At 37.9% G+C, this 26765-nt stretch overlaps 2 protein-coding genes across 2 annotated transcripts; both read left to right on the top strand.

The window, feature by feature from the left end:
* The first annotated feature begins 625 nt into the window (after positions 1–625).
* Positions 626–2533, top strand: LOC104216060 (ankyrin repeat-containing protein BDA1-like). The gene is made up of 2 exons (XM_009766022.2): positions 626–1284; positions 1561–2533. Exons 1-2 carry the CDS (start codon positions 709–711, stop codon positions 2383–2385), a joined length of 1401 nt encoding a protein of 466 aa, XP_009764324.2. The 5' UTR covers positions 626–708; the 3' UTR covers positions 2386–2533.
* Positions 2534–17429: 14896 nt separating this feature from the next.
* LOC104217014 (ankyrin repeat-containing protein ITN1-like) lies at positions 17430–19364 on the top strand. Its single transcript, XM_009767171.2, has 2 exons — positions 17430–18116; positions 18393–19364. The coding sequence occupies exons 1-2, from the start codon at positions 17541–17543 to the stop codon at positions 19212–19214; spliced, it is 1398 nt and encodes a 465-aa protein (XP_009765473.1). The 5' UTR covers positions 17430–17540; the 3' UTR covers positions 19215–19364.
* The last annotated feature ends 7401 nt before the right edge of the window (positions 19365–26765 follow it).

A 26765-nucleotide genomic window follows, 5' to 3' on the forward strand; every position in this document is an offset into this window, starting at 1 on the left:
CAAACTTCTCATCTTTTTTTTTCCTTTAATCCCGCCAAAAGACAGATTTTAGAGTTTTTAAAATTTTCGAAAAATTCCAAAATTCATGTTCAAGTGAAAATTGGAAATATTATGGTCAAACACTAATTAAAAAAAAAGCAAAAAATTTTCGAAAAAAATCTTATGTCCAAACGGGCTCTTAATTTTGTGGCGTAATGGTGTTTGAAGCATAGTCAAGAGTTATCCGTGTGTTCACACTTCAAATTCAATTTGACAATTGACTTGCAAATAATTTATCATCTATGTTTGCTCTTGGATCCTCAAATATGTCGCTGCACCTTATCAACTCCATAATGAGTAACTTTTGAAGATTCCGACAACACAACTCAGTAGTATTTTTGAAGAACTCGAGCAACATAGTTTATAATTTAAATAAAAGAAAAGTTTGGTGCGGGTCTTCTCAATTAACCAATTCACTTGGTTGAGGAAGAATAGTCATTTTGTCCAGGTAGCTTCCAGGAAGAAAGATAGCTTTAAATGTCATTTTCATAACAATATAAGACTAGTTCAAAGCATTTATAATATCCTTTTAAAGCAAGACCAAAATTTAGTCAAGAATTTTCCTAGTATGACTAAATCCAATAAGTACAAAAGATCAACACATAAATCAACCACAGTTCTTTTAATAAAAGAATCTCATTGAAAAAGAGAAAAACAGATAAGATCAAGATGGAAATTGAGAAGAAACTCTATGAAGCTGCAGTTGAAGGAGATGTAAGAACTTTACAAGAATTACTTCAGCGAGATGCTTTAATTCTTGATAGACTTATCTTAACTTGCTTCAATGAAACTCCTCTGCACATAGCAACAATGCGCGGGCATGTTGAGTTTGTGAAGTTAATTCTGGCTCAAAATCCTCAGCTTGCAGCTGAATTGGATTCGCGAAAATCATCAGCTCTTCACATAGCTTCAGCTAAAGGACACCTACAAATTATCAAGGCGTTGTTAGTAGTGAATCCTGATATATGCTTAGCTCGTGATCGCGATGGTAGAAATCCTCTCCATCTAGCAGCTATCAAAGGTCGAGTTGAAGTCATCAAAGAACTAATACAAATCAGGCCTCGAGCAGCTCTAGGAACGACGATCAATGGAGAAAACGTTTTGCATTTGTGTGTGAAGCATAATCAGCTGGAGGTTCTCAAGGTGCTGATGGAGATTGGATCATGGGACTATGAATTCTTGAATGCAAAGGATAGTGATGGCTTCACCATTCTGCATTTGGCTGTTGCTGATAAGCAAATTGAGGTATGTTGTTGTTCCTTAGAAAAGAAATTTACTTCATTTTTTCTTGTAATCGTGATTTCGGGCCAGCTTACGCACACCGCGACTAATTTCACGTGATACCTGCTATCTCCCACCAGCAACAGGTATCAGGTAACTCTGTCCACCAAGGCTTGAACAGATGACAAGAAATCATGCACCTAATGTTTTTTTCTCTCCGTTAGGATTTGAATTTAAACCCTTGGGTGCGAAACTAAGTTCATTTTCTTATATTTATTAAACCACCTACCATTCTTGCAGACTATCAAATACTTGCTAAAGACCAATCAAATAGATGTGAATGCAATGGATGCATATGGTAATACAACATTAGATATTTTAGCACAAAGTAGGAGGGACATGATTGATCTACAAATTGGAGACAGTCTTAGAGAAGCTGGAGGCTTAAGAGCAAAGGATATCCAAAATGATATCAAAATTCCGAATAAATCAGCTGCAACTCCGCATTCACTACCAGCTTCAACAATGCCAGTATATTTAGGCGGAAATCAGGCCCAAAACCACCCATCAAAAGGCGATTGGCTATCCAAGAAACGCGAAACAATAATGGTGGTGGCCTCACTTATTGCGACCATGGCATTCCAAGCTGGAATGAACCCTCCAGGAGGTGTTTGGCAAGAACAAGGAAAATTGGATAATAAGGGAATACCTTCACATAGAGCAGGGGAAGCAGTAATGGCTTATAATCATCCCAAATCGTATCGATATTTCCTTCGTGCTAACACCATTGCCTTTGTCTCTTCTCTCAGCACAATCTTGCTGCTGATCAGTGGATTGCCGTTCAAGCGCAGGCTGTTCATGTGGGGTTTGATGGTTATCATGTGGTTAACAGTTACCACTACAGCACTCACTTATGGCATATCAATTTACATTGTCACGCCTAAAAAGGACAGTGAACCACTTGGTCAGGTTATTGAAATTGGAGTTACAGTATGGTGTGGTTTAATGGCACTACTTCTGCTTGGAAATACGATACGTTTGTTGCGTAAATGGCAGAAAAAAAGGCATAAAATAAGATCAGCAGCAGCACAAAAATCTGCAAATTCAATTTATGTCAACGTTTAATCTGCTATGTTGATAAATAGGGCTCAACCATTAAGAAAAATATTAATGTTTGTTCTTACAATCTCATTTCATTGTGATATGTTAATTAAGAGTCTAAAAGCATAGACAAGTCAAAACAGAATAAATTGGTCTCCTTTCTCAGTTTTCACCATAATATCTTTTGAATTGGGAAAAAGAAAAAAGTTAATCAAACAGAAACTTCAAAAGAGAAAAATGTTCTGTTTGATGGATGAAAAGAAAGAAAAGAAAAGAAGAATAAGGCAGAATTCAGAACGATCTGCAAATATGGTTTGTTTCAATATTGAAAAGTCCAACATCTAGGCTATGTAGCATAATCTTGTTGAAATTAGAAATCAAGCAAGTGACTTTATTGATGATAGCGATGAAATACGAGAAATGTGTGTCAACTGGGGCCTAGATTATGATGCCCTGGGTTCGGACGGATGCATACAAGATGTTGCCGAAGAAGATAAAGACAATGACAATGAAATAGTGACACACAATGACGATAATGACAAATAAAAATCAACAATTCATAATCTTTTGTTATCCGACGATGCACATTGTCGAGTTGCTGATGACTCCCGGATGGACTCACATGATCCAAAATATCAAAGTTGGGCATATTCCAACTGCCCGTTGGTTCATACTTTTAAAATTCATATCTGGCTGGTAGCCCCTTTGGAATATATGAGTGTTAGTACAAATATAATACATAAAACAAATTATTCTAAGACAAAGGAAAATTTAAATTTACCACTCGGCGTATGGATTATGTGAACTTGGGAATAGATTATGTCTTCGCTCCTCATTCACCCGTGGAGATAAGTTTAAATCTGGTCAAACTCTTGCAAATGGGACCTGTTCGGATAAATCTACTTCAAAAATACCACACGATGATTGAGGATTATCCCTATTTTGCGAAACTTCATTGCAAACGTCTTCAAACTTGACGTGCATATCCAACATTTATATCACAAGAAGTTCCCCATATTCATCCGGAGTTCTCAAAAAATCATTCAGAGTTTCATCGTCTTCGATGTTAAGCTCAGCAAAGCAAGCAACTCCTTGCGGAGTAAGAAAATATGGATATCTTCCGGTTACTTCAATAGTAACCGAACGTTTGCTCACACTCATTTTTTTACATATCAACGATACAAACCTATCGTACTCCATTGTAAGTGGCAACTTAATAATACACTGTGGAGAATAACTATAGTGTACTGAGTTATTCTCCACGACAACCTCCCCTCCCTCCCCTCCCCACCCCCCAAATATAATGCCACCCTAATTTTTCGCTCTTCAGACATTATGGTAAAATGCAGAAGAGTTAAATAAACAAATATTTCGGAATGAGTCAAGGAAAATAAAAAGGATGTAGAAGACTGACTTTTTTTTAATGGATTTTTGAAGAAAGAATTAGGCTCCTTAAATAAGCAAAGAACATGTGCCGGAGGGGGAGGGGGGATATAATAATTGAGGGAATAGCGCATTAATTTAGAGCGATATATATATATATATATATATATATCGGATAAATAACGGATAAATGTGTCGTTATAGCGCACGCAATTGTGATGACCCAAAAGGTCATCACTTGCTTTTAAATCGAATCTCGTATTTCCGAGGCGTTGAAAACCTCACTTAGCATCACTTCGATTTGCGTGCGCAGTCCGGGCGCGTAGCCGGAAAGCTTAAAATATGAAAATCTGTGAAAAATAATTTTAAAATGAGTTAATTTGACTTCAGTCAACGTTTTGAGTAAACGGACCCGGACCCATGATTCAACGGTCCCGAAGGGTCCATAGGAAAATATGGGACTTGGGCGTATGCCCGGAATCGAATTCCAAGGTCCCAAGCCCGAGAAATGAATTTTTTAAAGAAAATTATTTCCTGAAATTGTTTAAGGAAATTTGAAATTAAATCTGATTAGAACATGATGGTTTCGGGCCTGTATTTTGGTTTCGGAGCCCGGTACAGGTCTTATATATGATTTAAGACGTTTTTGTGGAATTTGATGAAAAACGGATGTCATTTGACGTGGTTCGAACCTAAATTGCTAAAATTGATACTTGAGGAAGTTTGAGGAAAAAATTCTTTGGTTTTGAGGTTTAATTCATTGTCATTGAGGTTATTTTGGTGATTTGATCGCACGGTTAAGTTCGTATGATGTTTGTATGACATTTGATTTGGAGCTCCGAGGACTCGGGTGAGTTTCGGATTGTTTTTACACTTAGGAAAAAGTTGCAGATTCAGAGAAGTTACAGGTCTCTGAAGCCAGGTCTCGCGATCCGCGGTGGAAGCTTCGCGACCGCGATGGGGACTCTGTGACCGTGGTAGGATTTGTGCGGTCCGCGGTGAGCAAGGCCAATCCTTCGCGGCCGAACTCGATTTCTTGCGGTCCAAGGTGAAGGCCTGTGCAGCCGCGGTCGGTTTCGTGTAGTCCACACAGGGCACTGGACCGCAGTACCTCAGGAAGGCCTATGCGGCCGCAGTCCATTTTGTGCAGTCCGCACACGGGGTCTGAGAGGGGTATAAATTGATGAGATTTTCAGTTATTTTGCATTTTACAAAAGCCCAAAAACATAAGAGGCGAGTTTTCAAACAACATTTCTTCTCCAAATCAATTGTAAGTCATTTTTAACTAGTTTTCTTCAATCATTAACATATTTTAACATGATTTCAACTTCAAATCAATGATTTTCATGGGAGAAATTTGGTGTTTTGGGTAGAACCTAGGTTTTTCAAAAATTAGGAATTTAGACCTCGATTTGAGGTCCGATTTCAAAACAAATTACATATTTGAGTTCGTGGGGGAATGGGTAATTGGGTTTTGGTTCGAACCTTGGGTTTTGACTATGTGAGCCAGGGGCGATTTTGACTTTTGGGTAAAACTTTGGAAAAACTCATTTTCATGAAGTCAAATTGATTCATTTAGCGTTTATTGATGTAATTAAGTAATTTGTGGCTAGATACGAGCGAATTGGCGGAGGAATCAAGGGGTAAAGCTATAATTGAAACTTGAGTTGTGTTCGAGGCATCGAGGTAAGTGTTCGGTCTAACCTTAGCTTGAGGGATTAGGAGTTGAGTCCTATTTGCTATTTGCTTCTTGTTGAGTATGATGTATAGGCATGGTGACGAGTATCTATACGTTGGTGTCGAGCATGACCGTGAGTCTTAAATTGATACTTATTGTATTCTTGAGTGTTACTATGGTTGAAATAGTGAGTAAATCCTTGATATTGAGCAAAGACTTAGTTGTTTATCGTGGAATCTACTTATGATTGAGAAATGGTAGTATCCGAGAAGAGTAGGAGTTGAATTAAGATTTGTTATAGCTGATTCTCCCTTGTCGGGATGTATATACTTGTACTGCTGAGTTTCTTTGCCGGGATAGTGTAGTCTATTGTTGATCCCTTGCCGGGACGATTAACTATGATTATTATTGACTGTATATTTGGAACGGGTTGCGCGCCGCAATATTTTTATATAAATATTGGATCGGGTTGCACGCTGCAACAGATATTATATGGGATCGGGTTGCACGTCGCAACAGATATTATATTGGATCGGGTTGCTCGCCGCAACAGATATTATATGGGATGAGGTTGCACGCCGCAACAGATATTATATTGGATCGGGTTGCATGCCGCAACAGTTATGTATGTGGATCGGGTTGTACGCCTCCACAATGTTAATTGATAAGGGATCGGGTTGCGCGCCGTAACCGTATGGTTATTGTATGGTTGTAGACATCGAGTGTCCTTTCATACTCTATTAAGTTTCTGTTAGAACTGATATGTTTCCCCGAAGCATGTTTCCCTCTCCCTATTAAACTGTTATTCCTTGTTTATATTTCCATTGTATATTATATAACTGCACAGGTTTATCTGGAGTCTGGTCCTAGCCTCGTCACTACCTCGCCGGGGTTAGGCCAGACATGGGGTCGGTTGTGCTGATACTACACTCTGCACTCTGTGCAGATACCGGAGCGACACTTGATCAGCAGCAGTAGGGGAGCCAGCCTTCAGTCCACCGAGACACTGAGGTAGCCTTGCAGGCGTCCGCAGGCCCGACGTCTCCTCCATCTTTTATTAAGTTCTGTTATCTCATGTATCCGAGACAAACAGTGTTATTTTTCCTTCAAACTATTGTATGTAGTACTCTTAGTAGTCCGTGGATATTGTGACACCAGTTTCTAGGTAGAGGAATGTGTTGACTTCCGAAACATTTTGTTTTTTTTTTTATTTATTTAAGACTTCCGCTTATATCTCATATTCGCTGTTATTCATATGTTTATCACTTGTTAATATAAGTTGTAAAAAGGATTAAAAACAGAAGAGTTGAAGATTTCTAAGTTCGTGGCTTGCCTAATTTTTACGAGTAGGCGCCATCACGATTCCCGAGGGTAAAAATTTCGGATCGTAATAGCAATCCATGTCGTTATATATAAATTAGTCATCAGTTGATTTTTTTCACTTATTTTTGTGCTTTTGAGTCCAAAGATAATACTTTGGTTCTGGTGGCTACGTTGACAAATCATAAGCGCTCATACCAACATAATTGGTCAGAGTATAATAAAAATTTAGGTATCAAACGACTCCTACAACCACGGAACCCCCAAAAAATGCTAATGAAAGTAAAAATAATCCCTATATTTTCAACTTGTGAGTTCGAGTCTCCCCAAGAATAAGGTGGAAAATTTTTGGAGGGAAGGATGCCGGGGGTCTATTTGAAAACAGTCTCTCTATTCCAAGGTAGGGGTAAGATCTGCGTACACCACTACCCTCCCCAGGCTCCACTAAGTAGGATTATACTGGGTTGTTGTTTTGTGTATTTCAATTTGTCTTTTGACCTTAAAGTTGACTTCTGAAGTCAAAATTATGAGGTTTGATTATTGAGTTATCTTTTGGTATTAGCCTTCTGGAACTATAACTTGAGAATTTGATCGTATTACCATCTTTCTTTAACAAGTGCAGAAAAATATTTCATGTACCTAAAGTATTAATAATATTTCAGTTTTTATCTTCTTTTTTTTCAATTTTGTTTTCTCTATCATTGTCTATTTATTTACTTATTTATGTAAAGGATAGGATTCAATTCAAAGAAGTTGAGTAGCATGAAAAGAATTACTTGCATCCAATGATAAAAAATCTATCTATATTATTATAAAAGCATGAATATAATGTCGGTTTATAAAAATAACCTTAAAATATTAAGCATAATAACTCATAATAAAAGGACATAACCGAAATTCTAGATATTAGCCTTATATATAATCCTATTAGTTTTAGAACATAGTACTACACGTTAGGATTCCTACATAATTACCTTTAGGAATCCTATTAGTATAATTACTTTCGGGATGTCTAATTCATATAAAATTGAACAAGTAAATATCTTTAGCCATGTAATCCTAATACTTTAAGGATATACTTCTTAAAAATTCATATTACTAATTTAATTTGAAAACGTATTATAGTGTCCTATTACTAATTTAATTTGAGAATGTATTATATTGTCCAAAACTCCAAATTCATTTAAAAAAGGAGAGCATATATTATTATTATAAAAGCATAAGCACAATATTAATATACCAAAATAGTCCGAAAATATTAAGCGGAAGAACACATAGGGAAAGGACATAACTGTAATAACTTATTTTTTGGACTACAATATCTTCTATGCTAATTTTTAATATTTAAAATTTTAAATTAATATAATTTTGTTTATTAAATTATTACTAAAAATATGTAGGAAGGTTTAATAAAATTAATTTCATAAGAATCCTCCGTATTGGCAATACATTACCACTCTATAATGTCCAATATCAAGAAAAAACAAAAGTAATATTAAATGGGCTGCATAAATGAGTTGAGATTGAGAAAAATATAACCCCACTTTAAAATATTTTTATTTTATATTTAAACTATTTTTCTACTCAAATAATATTTTTTTATCAATTTTTCGTGTAATATTAAAAAAAATACCCAATTATTAAACAACACCTAAGAAAATATTTAAGAATATAAATGTGTGAGAATGAAAAAAAAATGGTTGGTAAGAGTCAGTACCACTAATGATTCTACAAATGTAACGATCTAAAAGTGAAATGTCATATCAATCTTTTACTCTTTGAAAATAAAATTTATGGTGGATAAAATTGTAATTAAGATTAAATAGTCAAAACAAGAGATGAACTAATATTAAGATCTGAATCAACATAAAATAAATTATTATTTATGTTAACCAAATAATTAAATCTTTTATTAATTATTTAGCAAGAGAATTGTCACGACCCCAACCCCGATCATGATGGCGCCCAACACACTGCTAGGCAGGCCCGACCATTCAACAACATTATCCCAAATTTTTATTCAGATTATAGATAAATATCACAGAGAATTTACTAAGTCATTTCATTCAAGTGTATAATTAATAATAAAATCTGCGGAAGTTCAATTAAAATATCACATCATAGCTCAACAGAATACGGTGTCACGAATATAATCCTCTAATACAGAATATCCACCTATTACAAGTCTGTCTAGGAAAAATACGGAATAAAAGATAGAGATAGATGGGAGAGATCAAGGCTGCGAATGCCATGCAGCTACCTCGATACTCCCGGATACTGCTGCTCAGCTAAACAAATCCTCACTCAGCCTGTAGTGTACCTGGATCTGCACACAAGGCGCATAGAGTAATGTGAGCACTCCGACCCAGTGAGTAATAAACATAAATAAAGGCTGAGAATAAGAAATCATGGAAAAATACAAAGTAAACTATGACTGACAGTTTAGAACAACAATTAGTGAATCAACAAGTTAATTAAATCAGAGTACCAATTACTCAGACAGGTATAACAGATAAAAACAAATGCATGAGTGCAATGCAATGCATATGATGGTACACTCTATACATGAGTAGAATGCAATGCATATGATGGTACTCTCTAGTACCCACTGCGGCGTGCAGCCCGAGCCATCCATTTTATTTATCGTCGACGGCGCTCACTGGGGGTGTGTACAGACTCCGAAGGGGCTCCTACAACCCAAGCGCAATATCAAGCCATCTCGTGGCATCAAATCTAGGCCCTCGGCCTCATATCAATATCAGTATAATCACCCAGGCTCTCGGCCTCAATATCAATGTAATCAACCAGGCCCTCGGCCTCAATATCAATGTAATCAACTAGGCTCTCGGCCTCAATATCAATATAACACTGCTGCGGCGCGCAGCCCGATCCATGCTCAGTCCAGAAATCATCATAAGCCCCTTGGGCATTTGTAAAACAGTAGTTCTCAGCCCGAAATATCATTTAAGTTTTCAAATCTTAGAAAGATGGCTGAGTTTGCAAAACAGTATTTAAAACCTTGGACTGAGATCAAATGATATGCATGTATGCGAAAACAGTGATGTCAATCCCTGAAGGATTCAAATAATTGGCAAGAAGCCCAAATGTAACAATTAAATCCAAGTAAGGATGATTCTCAATTTAGTTCAAGTAGAAAACACGGTAAAAACATCTCTCGGGACGGACCAAGTCACAATCTCCAATGGTACTCTACCCCACGCCCGTTATCCGACGTGCAAGTCACCTCAATATAGCGTTACGATGTGAAATTCCGGGGTTTCAAACCCTCAGGACATCATTTACATCAATTACTACCCTCAAGACGGTCAAAGTCTAGCTCGTTATGCCCTTGCCTCTCAAATTATCCTCCTCGTGCGACAAATCTGCCCAAAATCACAACGAATATGTCGCATTATGCTAAAGAGACAATACTCAATCGAAAGCAATCGAAAAATATCAAAATTTACGAATTTGACAAAACCCGAGCCCCGGGCCCACATCTCGAAACTCAGAAATTTTTACGTCATCGGGTTCCTTATCTCGCCACGAGTCTATACATACAAAAATCTCTCAAATCGAACCACAAATAGCCCCTCAAATCCCAAATTTAGAATTTCAATTTCAAGCCCTAATTTCTTACAATTTGGCTATATTTTCATGAATTTCAAGGATGATTTCACAATATAATCATGTTTTTAACTCATAAAACTTACCTCCAATCAATCCTCTTCGAATCCCTCTTCAATTGTTCCCAAGTAGCTCTCAAAATGCCCAAAAATGGTGAAAGAAATGACTTAGCTCGCGGATGAAATGTCTTATAAATTCACTGCCCAGATTTGTTTCGGAAGTACTGTTCACCCGCGCGGTTACTGTTCACCCGTGTGGTTACTGTTCACGCGCGGTTACTGTTCACGCTGCTAAAAAAATTACAGCAGCCAAAAAAAATTGCAGCACTTTGCTTTTCGCTAAAAATGACTCTAACTCCATCATACGAACTCGGAATTCGATGATTCTTGTTCCTATGAGTCACAAATAATGATACGAATATAGTACTTCAATAGAAACTCAATTCGGAGCTCGTTTGCTCAGTGCGATATTCATTTCGCTCGTTAAACAATTAACTCATGTTTCATTTCAAAAACTCAATCGCGACTTGATGAAATTAGACCAAACTTTCCAGATCACTCCTATAATTCATTATTAAATTCTGAAAATCTCGAAATAAAATTTTGATTCTAGAACTAAAAATAGACCTTTGGATCATTACATGCTTATGCTCAAACGGCAAAAATCTTCCAAAAACTCTTTCAAAACTTATCCGAGCCTCATGGGACCCCGACCAAACATGCCAACATAATTCATAACATTATTCAAACCTCTTCCAACCATCAAAACACCTCAAACAATATCAAATTACCCAAAACTCATCGAATTCAAGCCTAATTTTCTAAAAACTTCCGAAATACACTTTCGATCAAAAACCCGACCAAACCACGTCCAAATGACCTGAAATTTTGCACACATATCCCAAATCACCTAAAGAAGCTATAGCAACTCTCGAAATTCCATTCCAACTCTCGGATCAAAATCTCACCTATCAACCGGAATTCGCCAAAATACTAACTTCGCCAATTCAAGCAAAATCCTTCCACGGACTTCCAAAATGCATTCCGATCGCGCTCCTAAGTCATAAATCATCCCCTGAAGCTAACTGAATCATCTGAATTCAAATCCGAGCCCTATAACACATAAGTCAACGTCCGGTTGACTTTTCCAAAACAACCCTTCCTTAAAGAGACTAAGTGTCTCATTTCCTACTAAAACCAATCCAAATCAACTCGTTCACACCTAACACTGATAATGAAGCATAAAGAAATAGGAAATGGGGGAAACGGGACGGTAACTCACGAGACGACGGGTCGGGTCGTCACATCATCCCCAACTTAAACAAACGTTCGTCCTCGAGCGTATCCAGAGTTGTCCTAGAAGCCAACCAATAGTTGAACGACTTTACCAAGAATATACCCGTGGGTGATCCCACACTACCTTATCTCGCACAGGTCCGATAACACAACATAGCTGAAATTTCACAATCCATCTAGTCCATAAACCATAGAACCACACTGCACTTTCCGAAATCATACACAAGATTAGAACTTCACATCCATACTCAGAATAAGCCCGAACCAGCTGTAATAACTCATACCTGCAAACATTAGGTGCAATTATCTAATATACCACATAACTCAAACACTTAAAACGATAATTTCTATCCACAGTAGTTGCACATAATAATCGAATATCGATAGGAAACCTCTTAACAACTAAAGCCTCATTCCAACACTTTCACATACTGTCAATGATAAAGGAAACACGCAATAAATCATAAATATTTCCTATGTCAACCATTCATGAAGTCATTTTTCTCCTGGTAATTACCATAGCAAATTTTGAACCGAACCTCAATATTTACCCATCACACATACTGAAATCGAATCCGTTCGCATTCATTAATGATTTCAACGATCTCTTCTGACCAAACACACTACTCAGGTGACATGACACATCAATACATGCCTAAGCCACAACTTGCATAATACGTGCACCAATAAGAAACGGTCCGAACATACTCAAATCATGAAAATGACTCAACTGAGAGAGTTGTACATCAAACTCACCAGTATTGCCACAACACAAGGCTGAGACCCTATCTCACATCATAGAAATAGGACACACAAATTTGACCCGCAAGGTCATGTTTCCACACAGCTTTGCTGCAACGCGCGATCTTATCCAAATACTACTCCACATGAAACACCTCAAGTCACTATGCTTGAAATCGACAACCATGCTCAATTGATGTCTGGAGCCAAAGCAAATCATTACACCCATGGTGAAACAAATAAAACACACCACGCAAACCTGATAGAACATAACCGGTACGTTATCCACCGAGCAACACCCAATTACTCATCCCGCTCAACTTTCACTACTACAACTCCTATCGGAGCCAGACGATCCGGTGCCCGGCACCAAATTAATACCGAAATCAACAACCTCGCCCGGCGACATGCCTAGCCATATGAAATTCATCTGAAAAGTCCCCCAACACCGGAATTGAATTAATGATAGCAACCTTTGCACTGACATCCATCACGAATACCCAATTAAGAAAGTAATCCTTCCCAACCGTCCGCTGGTCCTTTGAAATATAAACCACTCTGCTATAACATAATCCAACGCACTTCATCACTCAACCCCTGGCATTTTTGGTATTGCCTGTAGCGCAATAGTTCAGAATCACTCAACACTAAGACAACCAGTCTGAATTCCGACATCACATCATAAATCTAACATACCAGCAATCAAAGATCCACTCGAGCCTCCAAATCCCGATTGCCGCTAAACGGTGCCGAATACAAACGATCCACCACCACAACCTAGCCTGTACATGAGAACTCCTAGTCTCCAACTCCATATGGCACATAAATCATCATACTTGATTCCAGTTTCCACCGTGCAAATACATGCACACCTTTGATACCCAATCATTCCATGACAGATACTCAAAAATTTCCTTTGCTACCAAGCAAACCCGAATACCACCAGTGGACCCACTAAGAACATGCTGCAATACTACCGAAATATCATCACTTTAATCACATTACCTTTTCTGAGACATATACTCTCGTCAAATCACTTCCAATTAGCAATATCATTTCCTTAATCATCTGAAGATCATTCACCCTAATCATCTGAAGCTCATTTCTCTAATCACCTAAAGCTGCCTGTACCGCCTAAGAATGTTATGAATTTCCATTCAGAACTGAACTGTAACCTTACACACGCAAATCTCAATCCTTCACAACATATCGCATATACCATACCATCCTAAGGTAACATGAGGACTTCACCTCCTTTCCGAACCATGAACGTTTACGTACTCAACTAGTCAAGAACTTCCATTGATCCCATCTAGAAGAAAAATCATTACACATCCCATGCTCTGCATGACATACATAGGTCTTGTTCAAATTCTTACAATACCGATACGACGGATGAGATCTGTATAAATTCATAACATCGCCGAATCAACAATTCATTGGGTCTATACTTCTGGCAAGAACTATCACCTCATTATGAACCAAATAATGGTCTTAGCCCCTTAATTTACTTCATATACTCAGATTGCACTGATCTCGAATTCAATGATCTCGTCTCACCCATTACGAAATGCTCAGGCAATAAGCCACCCTAGACATAATCAAAAGCCGCATATGATGCCCTAATATGCCAATAGGCTACCAATTCGAACGCGATACAAAAAAAGAAAACGAAATCTGGAAGGAATTACCAATCCCACGCATTAATACGGACTTTCCTTAGAAAATAGGAAACAAGGCATACAAAATAGCATATAGAAAACTATACTCAACATCACACTGTTGCGGCGTGCAACCCGATCCAGATAACATACCCATGGCGGCGTGCCACCCGATCCACACATAGATCTCACATAAGGAGATGCACATCGAGCCAAATTTGCTCATTACAACAAAATACCGAGTATCGGTCGTAAGCATGCTAAGTGCATAATAATAACTCTGAGGGACATATAGCGTTATAAGCTACAAAACTCAAGCACAACTGAGGTGCAATGTACAGTCTGAATTTCAAGAGCCAAGATGCTCATATAACGTCATTCCTACGCGGATTCTTAACACATAGCAATTTCTCAAGCCGTCTCACAACTCACACGGCCCAATGCATTACTACGCGAAATATCTGACAACGAAACATCAATCTAACTACTCCTCCATGAGGACCGCGTTACTAAAATGCACACATCTGGCCTGATATAAAGCCATTATTCACATTAAATCTATCCACCAACTGCAAGCTGATTTTGATCACACTGAACTAGTCTGATAACCTTTTAAAGGTCCATAATAACTCCCATTTTTCTCATAACACACAAGAACAACCATCACAATAGGAGTAATCCTCCCCAGTTCACAACTCAATAAGCCAAGTGCCCTCCAGACATGAATCTTCAATTTAACGACACCATCACAAACTTCATACTTGGTTTACATCTTTAATCAATCAAGTGATCACATGCCACACTTATATAATCTTCCCGTGGGACACACTCCCACAACCTACTACAACAATATCTGGAGCGTACCTCCAAACCACCGGTCGCACTAACATTGAAGAGCGATCAAGAATCATTAACCAGGACGCAAAACCCTTTTTACAAAACACCGATCTTAAGTGACGCTGAAGACAATACCAACTTACCGTAAACATCAAAACTTATCTCCTGCTCATCCGAGCTCATGACATCTTGTCAAAATTTTCCTTCACTCGTGCCATTCTCGGCCCAATTTCCACAACCAGAACTGATTCACCAGCATGCATCAAATCGGAACCAACATAGTACATAACCGCACAATCCCCTAACTAATAGCAAGCTCCCCAACTTAGCTCGAAGCCATAGATCACAACACACTATACTCATAAGCATATACTTTATTGTTGCTTCAATACCTTAGTGAGGTTAAACTCAAATCCTCTGTAAGCTTGTGTAAACACATTTCATCTAGTACTTCAACTCTTTGGCAATCTTGCAACAGTGAAACTCACTCTCTTAAGTGAACCAAAAATTTCAAACTTCAACACTTACAATTCATTTGCACATGAGATCTTCTATCATTCACATGAGGATCACACCGCCTCAGCACACTTCACGGGAGATAACCCACCTGCTTCGCCTCAATATAACATTTTCGTATACCTTCCACCGCCATAAGCATTATGCAGTCACTTGATCTTCCTGAGTCTGTACTCATACCGCAACATGAAATTTACTTCACTCCCAACTAGGAGTCATGAAAAGATTCTTCAAATGCCTATAGCTCGGGATATAACTTGAATCAAGATAGACTTCAAGCATCTACTAATTCTTCCATCATTCAACAGACCCCTTCTCGTCGCTTCCAATTCGTATGGATATGCCTCGTAGTACTAACATACTCCTCACATAGCCACAGCCTTCATTTTCACTAATGGGGACACTACCGAACATATAAGTTCAAAAACACTTGTTTACACAATCAGCACCTCGGCACTCCCGCCATAGGCAAAGATCCAACCTCAAGTCCTCCAGATTGGCCCACCATAAACTCACAGAGATAACACCTCGCCCCTCGATCGGGGAATCACAAGCCATCGAGGCACATCTGATACTGAGCGCCCATGCGCACATACGAACGTATGGAAGAAATTTCAAAAGTTTCTTTTCAAGATGAATCAAGGATGCACGATAAGAATTCAAGAATGTGAAGTTTTCCTAAAGGTTCTGCAGCCTCTCGAGGATAAATACAGACGTCTACGTACCGATCCGCGAGACTCTACTAAACCGGCTCATGACACGCTAGACCAAGTAACCTAGGCTCTGATACTAACTTGTCACAACCCCAACCCCAGTCATGATGGCGCCCAACACACTGCTAGGCAAGCCCGACCATTCAACAACATTATCCCAAATTCTTATTCATTATAGATAAATATCACAGAGAATTTACAAAGTCATTTCATTCAAGTGTATAATTAAAAATAAAATCTATGGAAGTTCAATTAAAATACCACACCATAGCCCAACAGAATACGGTGTCACGAATATGAGCCTCTAATACAGAATATCCACTTATTACAAGTTTGTCTAGGAAAAATACGGAATAAAAGATAGAGATAGATGGGAGAGATCAAGGCTGCGAACGCCATGCAGCTACCTCGATACTCCCGGATACTGCTGCTCAGCTAAACAAATCCTCACTCAGCCTGTAGTGTACCTGGATCTGCACACAAGGTGCAGGGAGTAATGTGAGTACTCCGACCCAGTGAGTAATAAACATAAATAAAGGCTGAGAATAAGAAATCATGGAAAAATACAAAGTAAACTATGACTGGCAGTTTAGAACAATAATTAGTGAAGCAACAAGTCAATTAAATCAGAGTACCAATTACTCAGACATGTATAAGAGATAAAAACAAATACATGAGTGCAATGCAATGCATATAATGCACTATATGCATGAGTGCAATGCAATGCATATGATGGTACTCTCTAGTACCCACTGCGGCGTGCAGCCCAAGCCATCCATTTTATTTATCGTCGACGGCGCTCACTAGGGATGTGTACAGACTCCTAGTGTTTGAAGCGAAAAATCTTCGAAAAAAATCTTATGTGTCCAAACGGGCTCTTAATTTTGTGGCGTAATTGTGTTTGAAGCATAGTCAAGAGTTATCCGTGTGTTCACACTTCAAATTCAATTTGACAATTGACTTGCAAATAATTTATCATCTATGTTTGCTCTTGGATCCTCAAATATGTCGCTGCACCTTATCAACTCCATAATGAGTAACTTTTGAAGATTCCGACAACACAACTCAGTAGTATTTTTGAAGGACTCGAGCAACATAGTTTATAATTTAAATAAAAGAAAAGTTTGGTGCGGGTCTTCTCAATTAACCAATTCACTTGGTTGAGGAAGAATAGTCATTTTGTCCAGGTAGCTTCCAGGAAGAAAGATAGCTTTAAATGTCATTTTCATAACAATATAAGACTAGTTCAAAGCATTTATAATATCCTTTTAAAGCAAGACCAAAATTTAGTCAAGAATTTTCCTAGTATGACTAAATCCAATAAGTACAAAAGATCAACACATAAATCAACCACAGTTCTTTTAATAAAAGAATCTCATTGAAAAAGAGAAAAACAGATAAGATCAAGATGGAAATTGAGAAGAAACTCTATGAAGCTGCAGTTGAAGGAGATGTAAGAACTTTACAAGAATTACTTCAGCGAGATGCTTTAATTCTTGATAGACTTATCTTAACTTGCTTCAATGAAACTCCTCTGCACATAGCAACAATGCGCGGGCATGTTGAGTTTGTGAAGTTAATTCTGGCTCAAAATCCTCAGCTTGCAGCTGAATTGGATTCGCGAAAATCATCAGCTCTTCACATAGCTTCAGCTAAAGGACACCTACAAATTATCAAGGTGTTGTTAGTAGTGAATCCTGATATATGCTTAGCTCGTGATCGCGATGGTAGAAATCCTCTCCATCTAGCAGCTATCAAAGGTCGAGTTGAAGTCATCAAAGAACTAATACAAATCAGGCCTCGAGCAGCTCTAGGAACGACGATCAATGGAGAAAACGTTTTGCATTTGTGTGTGAAGCATAATCAGCTGGAGGTTCTCAAGGTGCTGATGGAGATTGGATCATGGGACTATGAATTCTTGAATGCAAAGGATAGTGATGGCTTCACCATTCTGCATTTGGCTGTTGCTGATAAGCAAATTGAGGTATGTTGTTGTTCCTTAGAAAAGAAATTTACTTCATTTTTTCTTATAATCGTGATTTCGGGCCAGCTTACGCACACCGCGACTAATTTCACGTGATACCTGCTATCTCCCACCAGCAACAGGTATCAGGTAACTCTGTCCACCAAGGCTTGAACAGATGACAAGAAATCATGCACCTAATGTTTTTTTCTCTCCGTTAGGATTTGAATTTAAACCCTTGGGTGCGAAACTAAGTTCATTTTCTTATATTTATTAAACCACCTACCATTCTTGCAGACTATCAAATACTTGCTAAAGACCAATCAAATAGATGTGAATGCAATGGATGCATATGGTAATACAACATTAGATATTTTAGCACAAAGTAGGAGGGACATGATTGATCTACAAATTGGAGACAGTCTTAGAGAAGCTGGAGGCTTAAGAGCAAAGGATATCCAAAATGATATCAAAATTCCGAATAAATCAGCTGCAACTCCGCATTCACTACCAGCTTCAACAATGCCAGTATATTTAGGCGGAAATCAGGCCCAAAACCACCCATCAAAAGGCGATTGGCTATCCAAGAAACGCGAAACAATAATGGTGGTGGCCTCACTTATTGCAACCATGGCACTCCAAGCTGGAATGAACCCTCCAGGAGGTGTTTGGCAAGAACAAGGAAAATTGGATAATAAGGGAATACCTTCACATAGAGCAGGGGAAGCAGTAATGGCTTATAATCATCCCAAATCGTATCGATATTTCCTTCGTGCTAACACCATTGCCTTTGTCTCCTCTCTCAGCACAATATTGCTGTTGATAAGTGGATTGTCGTTCAAGCGCAGGCTGTTCATGTGGGGTTTGATGGTTATCATGTGGTTAACAGTTACCACTACAGCACTCACTTATGGCATATCAATTTACATCGTCACACCTAAAAAGGACAGTGAACCACTTGGTCAGGTTATTGAAATTGGAGTTATAGTATGGTGTGGTTTAATGGCACTACTTCTACTTGGAAACACTTTACGTTTGTTGCGTATATGGCAGAAAAAGAGGCATAAAATAAGATTAGCAGCAGCACGAAAATCTGCAAATTCAAATGTCAATGTTTGATATGCTGTATTGATAAATAGGGCTCAACCATTAAGAGAAATATTCATGTTTGTTCTTATTCTCTCATATTATCGTCAAATGTTATGAATCTAAATGCATAGACAAGTCCAAACAGAATAAATTGGTATTCTTTCTAAGTTTTCACCATAATAGCTTTTAAATTGGGAAAAGTAAAAAGTTAATCAAACAGAAACTTCTTGCTAGCTTCTAAAATGGCTTGCATCACTGTGCATATGGTTTATAAACTCACTTTGATTATTCAAACTGCTCTCTTTGTTTCTAGTCAACATTTATTTATTAAATTAAACAATATTGACAATTCAATAGTACACATAGTAATTTAACAGAGAAATTTCTCTGCTTCTAGCTTAGTGTTTTCCAGTCAACCACATCTAAACTTCCAGCTTTTAAAATTACCAGTTAAAAGAATGTTTGGCTCGAGTTCATCTTTCTCAATCAACCAGAAACAATTCATAAGAATGCTTCAATTATATGAGAGCTAAGCTCCACATGTTTAATTATATGTCAATGAGAGATTAAACTCAAATGTTATCTTCTTGTTTTTTTTTCGGTGTGACATATATATGATTGATTAACATGTAATCACTTTTGAGCTGAAATTATACTGGCGATTTAGGTTCAAATCTGTTCAACCAAGTAAATGTGAAGTTTTGAAGACTGACAAAAGAACTCAGACATGGACCAGGTTCATCTTGTGAAGCACGCTCGTGATCAACCCAAACATGTGAGATGCACGTGAAGGAGATAAATCTAACTTATCAGAAGTAATATCTTCTGATCTGATCGAAAAGATTGCATATTGGATAAGGAGAGAAAGACTCCTTATACGAAGAGAACACAGTTTAGGAAGAGGGTAGAGTTAGAGTATGATATCAACTAGAACTCTTCTACCATTGAAGAGTAGCATCTGTATCCCAGTCAATCTCTAATTACTAACCCCTTAAATATCAGTGTTGTTCTCTTTTATAGGTAATGCACATAAGCAGAAGTTAAACGTGAATTGAGAGCAAAATAGCAAGGCAATTTTGCAAGCAATTTATGTGTGATTCAAGCGTGCAATCCTGAAGCTACTTGAAACAGATAGAAGAACCAGTTCCAAGTGTCTATCTTTTATTCTAGTTCAATTGTAGTAGGTAATTTTACAGTGTACCTTTCAGCTTTTATAAAAGCAATTGTATAGGTACTTAGAGTTTTCAAGTTAGAGTTAACTTGAAGTTGTCACAACAGTTGAGGTTGTATGCCACAACGGGATTAGAGTTAATCCTGGGTTTACAAAAGAGTTTTTGTAAATGCAGTTTGTGGCTCAGTGATTTTAATGGAGAGTTTGGGAAGATCCTATTGGAAAGTAGGTCGTGGTTTTTTCACCTTTTGAGCCAGGTGTTTTCCACGTAAAATCTCTGTATTCTTTATTTTCTTTACTTATTATTCCGCAAACAGTAGTAGTTGGAACACATAGAAGAACCAGGTCCTTCTATTATCAAGTTAAGCGAAAATTGGGTACCACACAAATCATCCCCCCCTCTTGTGTGGTATTGAAGTATAAAACATTAATTGGTATCAGAGCGGGTTATCCTTGAAGAGGTTAACACCTTAGGACCAGATCAAGATGAGTGCACCACCTGGAAACTAGGAAGGGCAATCCATTTCTAAGCCCTCACTCTTTAATGGTCAATACTATTCTTGGTGGAAGAACAGGATGAGAGACCATATCATAGAGAAGACTATGAACTCTGGGACATAGTCACTGATGGTCCCCTGGCTACTACAAAGAAGAATATCAAAGGAGTGGACGTGCCAAAGGCAAGAGCTAACTGCACTGCTGAAGATTTGAAAAAATGGGAAAAGAATGCTAAGGCCAAGAAATGGCTTGTGTGTGGACTAGGTCTAGAGGAGTACATCAGGATTCAAAGTTGTACCACTACTAAGGACATATGAGACACTCTACAAGTGGCCCATGAAGGAACTCCTCAAGTAAAGAGATCAAGAGGAACACTGTTGTACTCTTAATATGAGAATTTCACCATGAAGGAAAGAGAAACTATCTGGGAGATGTACACAAGGTTCATAACACTAATAAATGAATTTAAATCTCTTGGAAGACTTATCCTTGAAGAAGACAAGGTTGAGAAAATCCTGACAAGGATCTTACTAGTAACTTGGGAAAGCAAAATCACTACTATTCAGGAATCAAAGAACATTGCTACTCTCAAGTTGGATGAGCTGATTGGAAATCTCACTGCCTATGAACTGAGAAGGCAAACCATGAAAATTGATGCACCTAAGAAGGAAAGGAGTCTGGCTCTCAGAATACCTGAAGGTGCAGATCTAGAGGATGATGAAATGACCATGATCACAAGGGATTTCAAGAAGTACCTAATGAGAGGAAAAAGGTTCTTCAAGAGGTACAACATTCAACAAACCAAGGGCTCCTGAGAAACAAACCAACGAGGGCTGTTACAAATATGGTAAGACTGACCACATGATCAAGAATTGTCCTCAGTGTGAAATCAAATGGAAGAAGGAAAGGGCTGAACGAATGAATAGGAAGAAGGAACAGGTTCAACCCAAAAAGAACAAAGGATCAACAAAGGATATGGTTGCTGCTTGGGGAGAAACCTCAGATGAGGATTCAGAAGATGAAACTGGATATGAACAAGCACTTATTGCCATTGGAGAATCAGATGATGAACAAGAGGTAAATGTGATTCATCTCAAAGACAAGATTAAATTTTTTCTAAAGAAAGGTTATCTGAATTATTGCTAGACTTCATTGATGAGTCTGAGGTAATAAACAATGAGAAAGAACAGCTGTCTAGGGAGTGTGTGATCTTAAAAGCCAAGTCCAAAAATTTAGAATCTAGGGCTAGTGAGAGCGATAGTAAAAATACTGAGTTGAAGAACCAGGTTCTTGAACTTGACACTAGCATATTAGAACTTAGATCTGAAAATTTAAAACTGAAATTAGGAACAGGCAAGAAGAAGTTTGATCACACACATATCACCTTAGAAGAAAATATTGGGAAAATGAAGGATGAGTTGTACAAGAAAGATGAACAAATAAGAGTCTTAAAAGAAGACCTAGGGAAGGTAAAACATGAACTAGACAGAACTTGCAAATGGAATAAGTCTTCTGATGCACTATCCTGGCTACAAGACCACCACATTAGCAACAAGAGAGGACTTGGCTATGGGATCCCAACACCTAAGTGGGATCCCAAAATCAAGTACATCACACTTCCTGAAAACAAATCTGCACACATTGTGGCAAGATTGGTCATTACAAAAGTGAATGTAATGCAAAAGAAAAGGTCAGTCAAAAGAATAAAACATTTGTTCAAGAGAAAAATAGGCTGCCTGGATGGGCCAAAAGGAATTTAATTTACCCTTTTGCCTATAGAAAGGGATCTAAACTAGTTTAGGTTCCTAAGACTAACCCCTGATTTCGTTTTGCATGTCCAAGTGAAGGGAAGTAGCCAAGTACGGTACATGGATAGTCGCTACTCAAAGCATATGACTGGAAGCAAGAACCTGTTCCTTTCACTTGAGGATCTAAAAGGAGGTAATGTCTCCTTTGGAAATGGGAAGAAAGGTGAGATCATTGAGGTTGGAAAGATAAGTAAGACAAACTCACATTCCATTGAGAATGTCTACTTGATATATGGCTTGAAATATAGCCTAATCAGTGTAGCACAACTGTGTGACAGAGGTAACCTGGGAGCATTCACCTCTACCAAATATTTTGTGATAAATCTTACCACTGACAAGATTGTTTTGCAGGGAAAAAGAGTTAACAACATTTACATTGTAGATTTGTCCACTCTTTCAGAAAATGAACTCGTTTGCTTGAGTGTGTTAGACAATGATCCTCTCCTGTGGCACAAAAGACTTGGTCATGCAAGTCTAAATCAACTCAATAAATTAGTCTCTAAGGACCTGGTGATAGGATTACCTAACATCAAGTTCAAGGAAGACAAAGTTTGTGGGGCCTGTGCAAGGGGGAAGCAGGTAAGATCATCCTTTAAAAGCAAGAAAATGGTAAGCACAACCAGGACAATGGAACTGGTTCATATGGATCTCTGTGGTCCAATGAGAACATTGAGTAGAGGTGGTAAGAAATATGTGATGGTACTTATTGATGATTATTCTAGGTTTACCTGGGTATTGTTTTAAACTTCTAAGGATGAAGCATTTGACATGTTTACTGCCATTGTTAGAAAAACTCAGAAACAACTAGGTAATCAACTTGCATCAATTAGGTCTGATCATGGAACTGGATTTGAAAATGCTAAGTTTACTGAATTTTATGATGAGCATGGTATATATCATAATTTCTCTGCCCCTAGGACTCCTCAACAAAATGGAGTAGTTGAAAGAAAGAATAGGACTCTTGAAGATATAGCTAGGACTATGCTTCTTTCTAGTAAACTGCCACATAGCTTCTGGGCAGAAACTGTAAATACTGCATGTTATATCATTAATAGATGCATGACTAGACCTCTTACAGAGAAGGCTCCCTATGAGTTACTTAAAGGGATAAAACCAAATATATCTCATCTTAGGGCATTTGGATGCAAGTGCTTTGTGCACAGTAATGAAAAGGACTCCCTAGGTAAGTTTGATCCCAGAAGTGATGAGGGAGTATTCTTGGGATATTCTTCACATAGAAAAGCTTATAAAGTGTACAACAAAAGAACTTTGTGTGTAGAAGAAAGTGTACATATAGTTTTTTATGAAACTAACATTCTTTCTGAGAGACAGGAACATGAAGATGAAGCTATTGGGCTGGTAAAGAATTGAGTGAAGTCATAACTTAAGCTAAAGATGCACCAAAAGAAGGAACAGGTGATGGAACAGGCTTTTCCATTCAGGGCAACCTGACAAGGGGAACTGAACAAAGAAGAACTGAAACCAATCCCCTAATGGAACTTATCCATGACCCTATTCCTCAACAACAGAATATGGGAGAAACATCAAACAGAAACAAGTTGGTTGTGAAACCTTACAAGTATCAAAGTTCTTATCCCATTGAGAACATAATCACTGATCCAACATCTGGAGTTAAAACTAGATCACAATTAAAGAATTTGTGTGTTTTTTATGCTTTCTTATCTCTTATTGAACCTAAAAATGTTGCTAAGGCTTTGCAGGATGCAGATTAGGTAAATGCAATGTAAGATGAACTCAATCAGTTTGAGAGAAGTCAAGTTTGGCATCTAGTTCCAAGACCCAAAGACAGATCAGTAATTGGCACTAAATGGGTCTTCAAAAACAAACTTTATGAAGATGGAACAGTTACAAGGAACAAGGCAAGACTGGTGGTCCAAGGTTATAGCCAAGAGGAGGGCATAGATTATGATGAGTCCTTTGCTCCAGTTGTAAGACTGGAGGCAATAAGACTCCTCATAGCCTTTGCAGCACACATCGAATTCACTATTCATTAGATGGATATCAAAAGTGCCTTCCTGAATGGCTATCTAAAAGAAGAAGTGTTTGTCAAACAACCTCCAGGGTTTGAGAGCAAGGAGTGTCTGAAACATATGTACAAATTAGACAAGGCTCTCTATGGACTCAAGCAGGCTCCTAGAGCATGGTATGAACGACTGTCCAAATTTCTGCTTGAACATGGCTACAAGAGAGGTGAAATTGACAGTACTCTATTCCTGAGGGAAAAAGGTAAAAATCTTCTTGTAGTACAAATATATGTTGATGACATAATTTTTGGGGCAACCACTGACAAACTAAGTAAGGATTTTGCCAAATTAATGGGGAGTGAGTTTGAAATGAGTATGATGGGTGAGCTTAACTTTTTCTTAGGCTTACAGATCAAACAAAACCCAAATAGAACCATGATCCATCAACAGAAATATGCAAAAGAGTTGATTAAGAAGTTTAAAATGGATAAATCAAAGGAAATAGACACACTCATTGCAACAACTAATAATTAGACATAGATGAACCTAGTTCATCTGTTGATCAAAAGTTGTATAGGGGTATAATTGGTTCACTTTTGTATCTTACTGCTAGCAGACCTGACATAGTTTTCAGTGTAGGACTTTGTGCTCGTTTTCAGGCAAATCCTAAGGAATCTCACTTGACTGTTGTCAAGAGGATACTGAGATATTTGAAAGGCACTACTGATCTTTGTCTTTGGTACCGCAAAGGTAGTAATTTTAATCTAGTGGGATATGTTGATGCTGACTATGCAAGTTTCCTTATGGATAGGAAGAGCACCTTAGGTATGGCTCATTTTCTTGGTTCATGTCTTGTATCATGAGCCACTAAAAAGCATAATTCAGTGGCCTTATCCACTGCTGAGGATGAATATGTTGATGTTGCCTCTTGTTTTGCTCAATTGCTGTGGATCAAACAGCAGCTAATAGATTTTGGCATTGAAGTGGTTGCATTCTTATTTTTTGTGATAACACTAGTGCTATAAGTATGACAAAGAATCCAGTTCATCATAAGAGGACTAAGCACATAGATGTTAGACATCACTTCTTAAGGGACAACTATGAGAAAGGATTGATTACCATAGAATTCTGTGTTACTGATAAATAAATTGCTGACATCTTTACTAAAGTACTGAGTAGAGAAAGATTTGAAAGGAACAAGTTAGAATTAGGGATGATTAAGATCACCTAATGGGACCAGCTCAGCATGCACAATGAAAAAAATTCAAAAAAAATGAAAAACAAATTTGGCTAGGAAATCTGGAACTTGTGTAAATATCTAGATTAATTTCTACTCAGCTTCATACTGTAAATAGTATACTCCTATGACATGTGTTAATATGACTCACTGATCTCTAACAAAATTTTCTCTATTGTGGTAAATTGCAGCATGATCAAGAGAATTTTAAATGAAGAACCTGGTTCATCAGTATTGGTTCATCTGAATGCCAAGCATTTTCTATAGTCTGCACAATTTGAAATATAAATATTTAAATCATGAGCAGAGTCCTACCATTGTTCAACACATTAGAAAATCCTATCCGTTTGTTTTTGAACCAGTTTCGTCCTCATTAGAATTCACACCACAAAAAAATTGCCTAAAATCTAAGGAAGCCTAACCGTTCGTTCAACCTGCAATTTCAGGTTGATTAGACCTCTAATTGACTGCTAAAGCTACCGTTATCCATTAAATAACCCTTTCTCTTTAAATACTCATTATTACCTTCTGCCACCCTCATTATTCTAAACCGTCAAAAATCCTTTTTCACTCCAAATTGTTTTCTTCTCCAAATGCTTAATTCACAAACTCTCTCAAGCCATCAGCTACAATGTTGAACCCTCAAGATAACCCAGGGACTCCTCCATCACCATCCCCTTCTGGTTCCTCCACACCTCCTCCACCTAGTACAAACCCCCAGCCTAAGAAAAGACGTGTTAAAATGCTAGCATGAAAAATTGTAGCCTCGGGTGCATTGTCAAAGAAATTAAATGCACAATTGAAGGCTGCCCAAGCCCAAGCCTAAGATTTCGAGAACTCAGATGATTCATTCAAATCTTCGAGTGAGGAGGAAGGACCTGG

Source organism: Nicotiana sylvestris, chromosome 8 (genome assembly GCF_000393655.2).
Source record: "Nicotiana sylvestris chromosome 8, ASM39365v2, whole genome shotgun sequence".
Taxonomy (NCBI): domain Eukaryota; kingdom Viridiplantae; phylum Streptophyta; class Magnoliopsida; order Solanales; family Solanaceae; genus Nicotiana; species Nicotiana sylvestris.

Bases quoted from the DNA above. Each gene is read 5' to 3' on its own strand.
- LOC104217014 (XM_009767171.2), top strand. From the start codon at position 17,541: ATGGAAATTGAGAAGAAACTCTATGAAGCTGCAGTTGAAGGAGATGTA. The intron at 18,117-18,392 runs GTATGTTGTTGT...CCATTCTTGCAG, and splicing joins TTGCTGATAAGCAAATTGAG to ACTATCAAATACTTGCTAAA.
- LOC104216060 (XM_009766022.2), top strand. From the start codon at position 709: ATGGAAATTGAGAAGAAACTCTATGAAGCTGCAGTTGAAGGAGATGTA. The intron at 1,285-1,560 runs GTATGTTGTTGT...CCATTCTTGCAG, and splicing joins TTGCTGATAAGCAAATTGAG to ACTATCAAATACTTGCTAAA.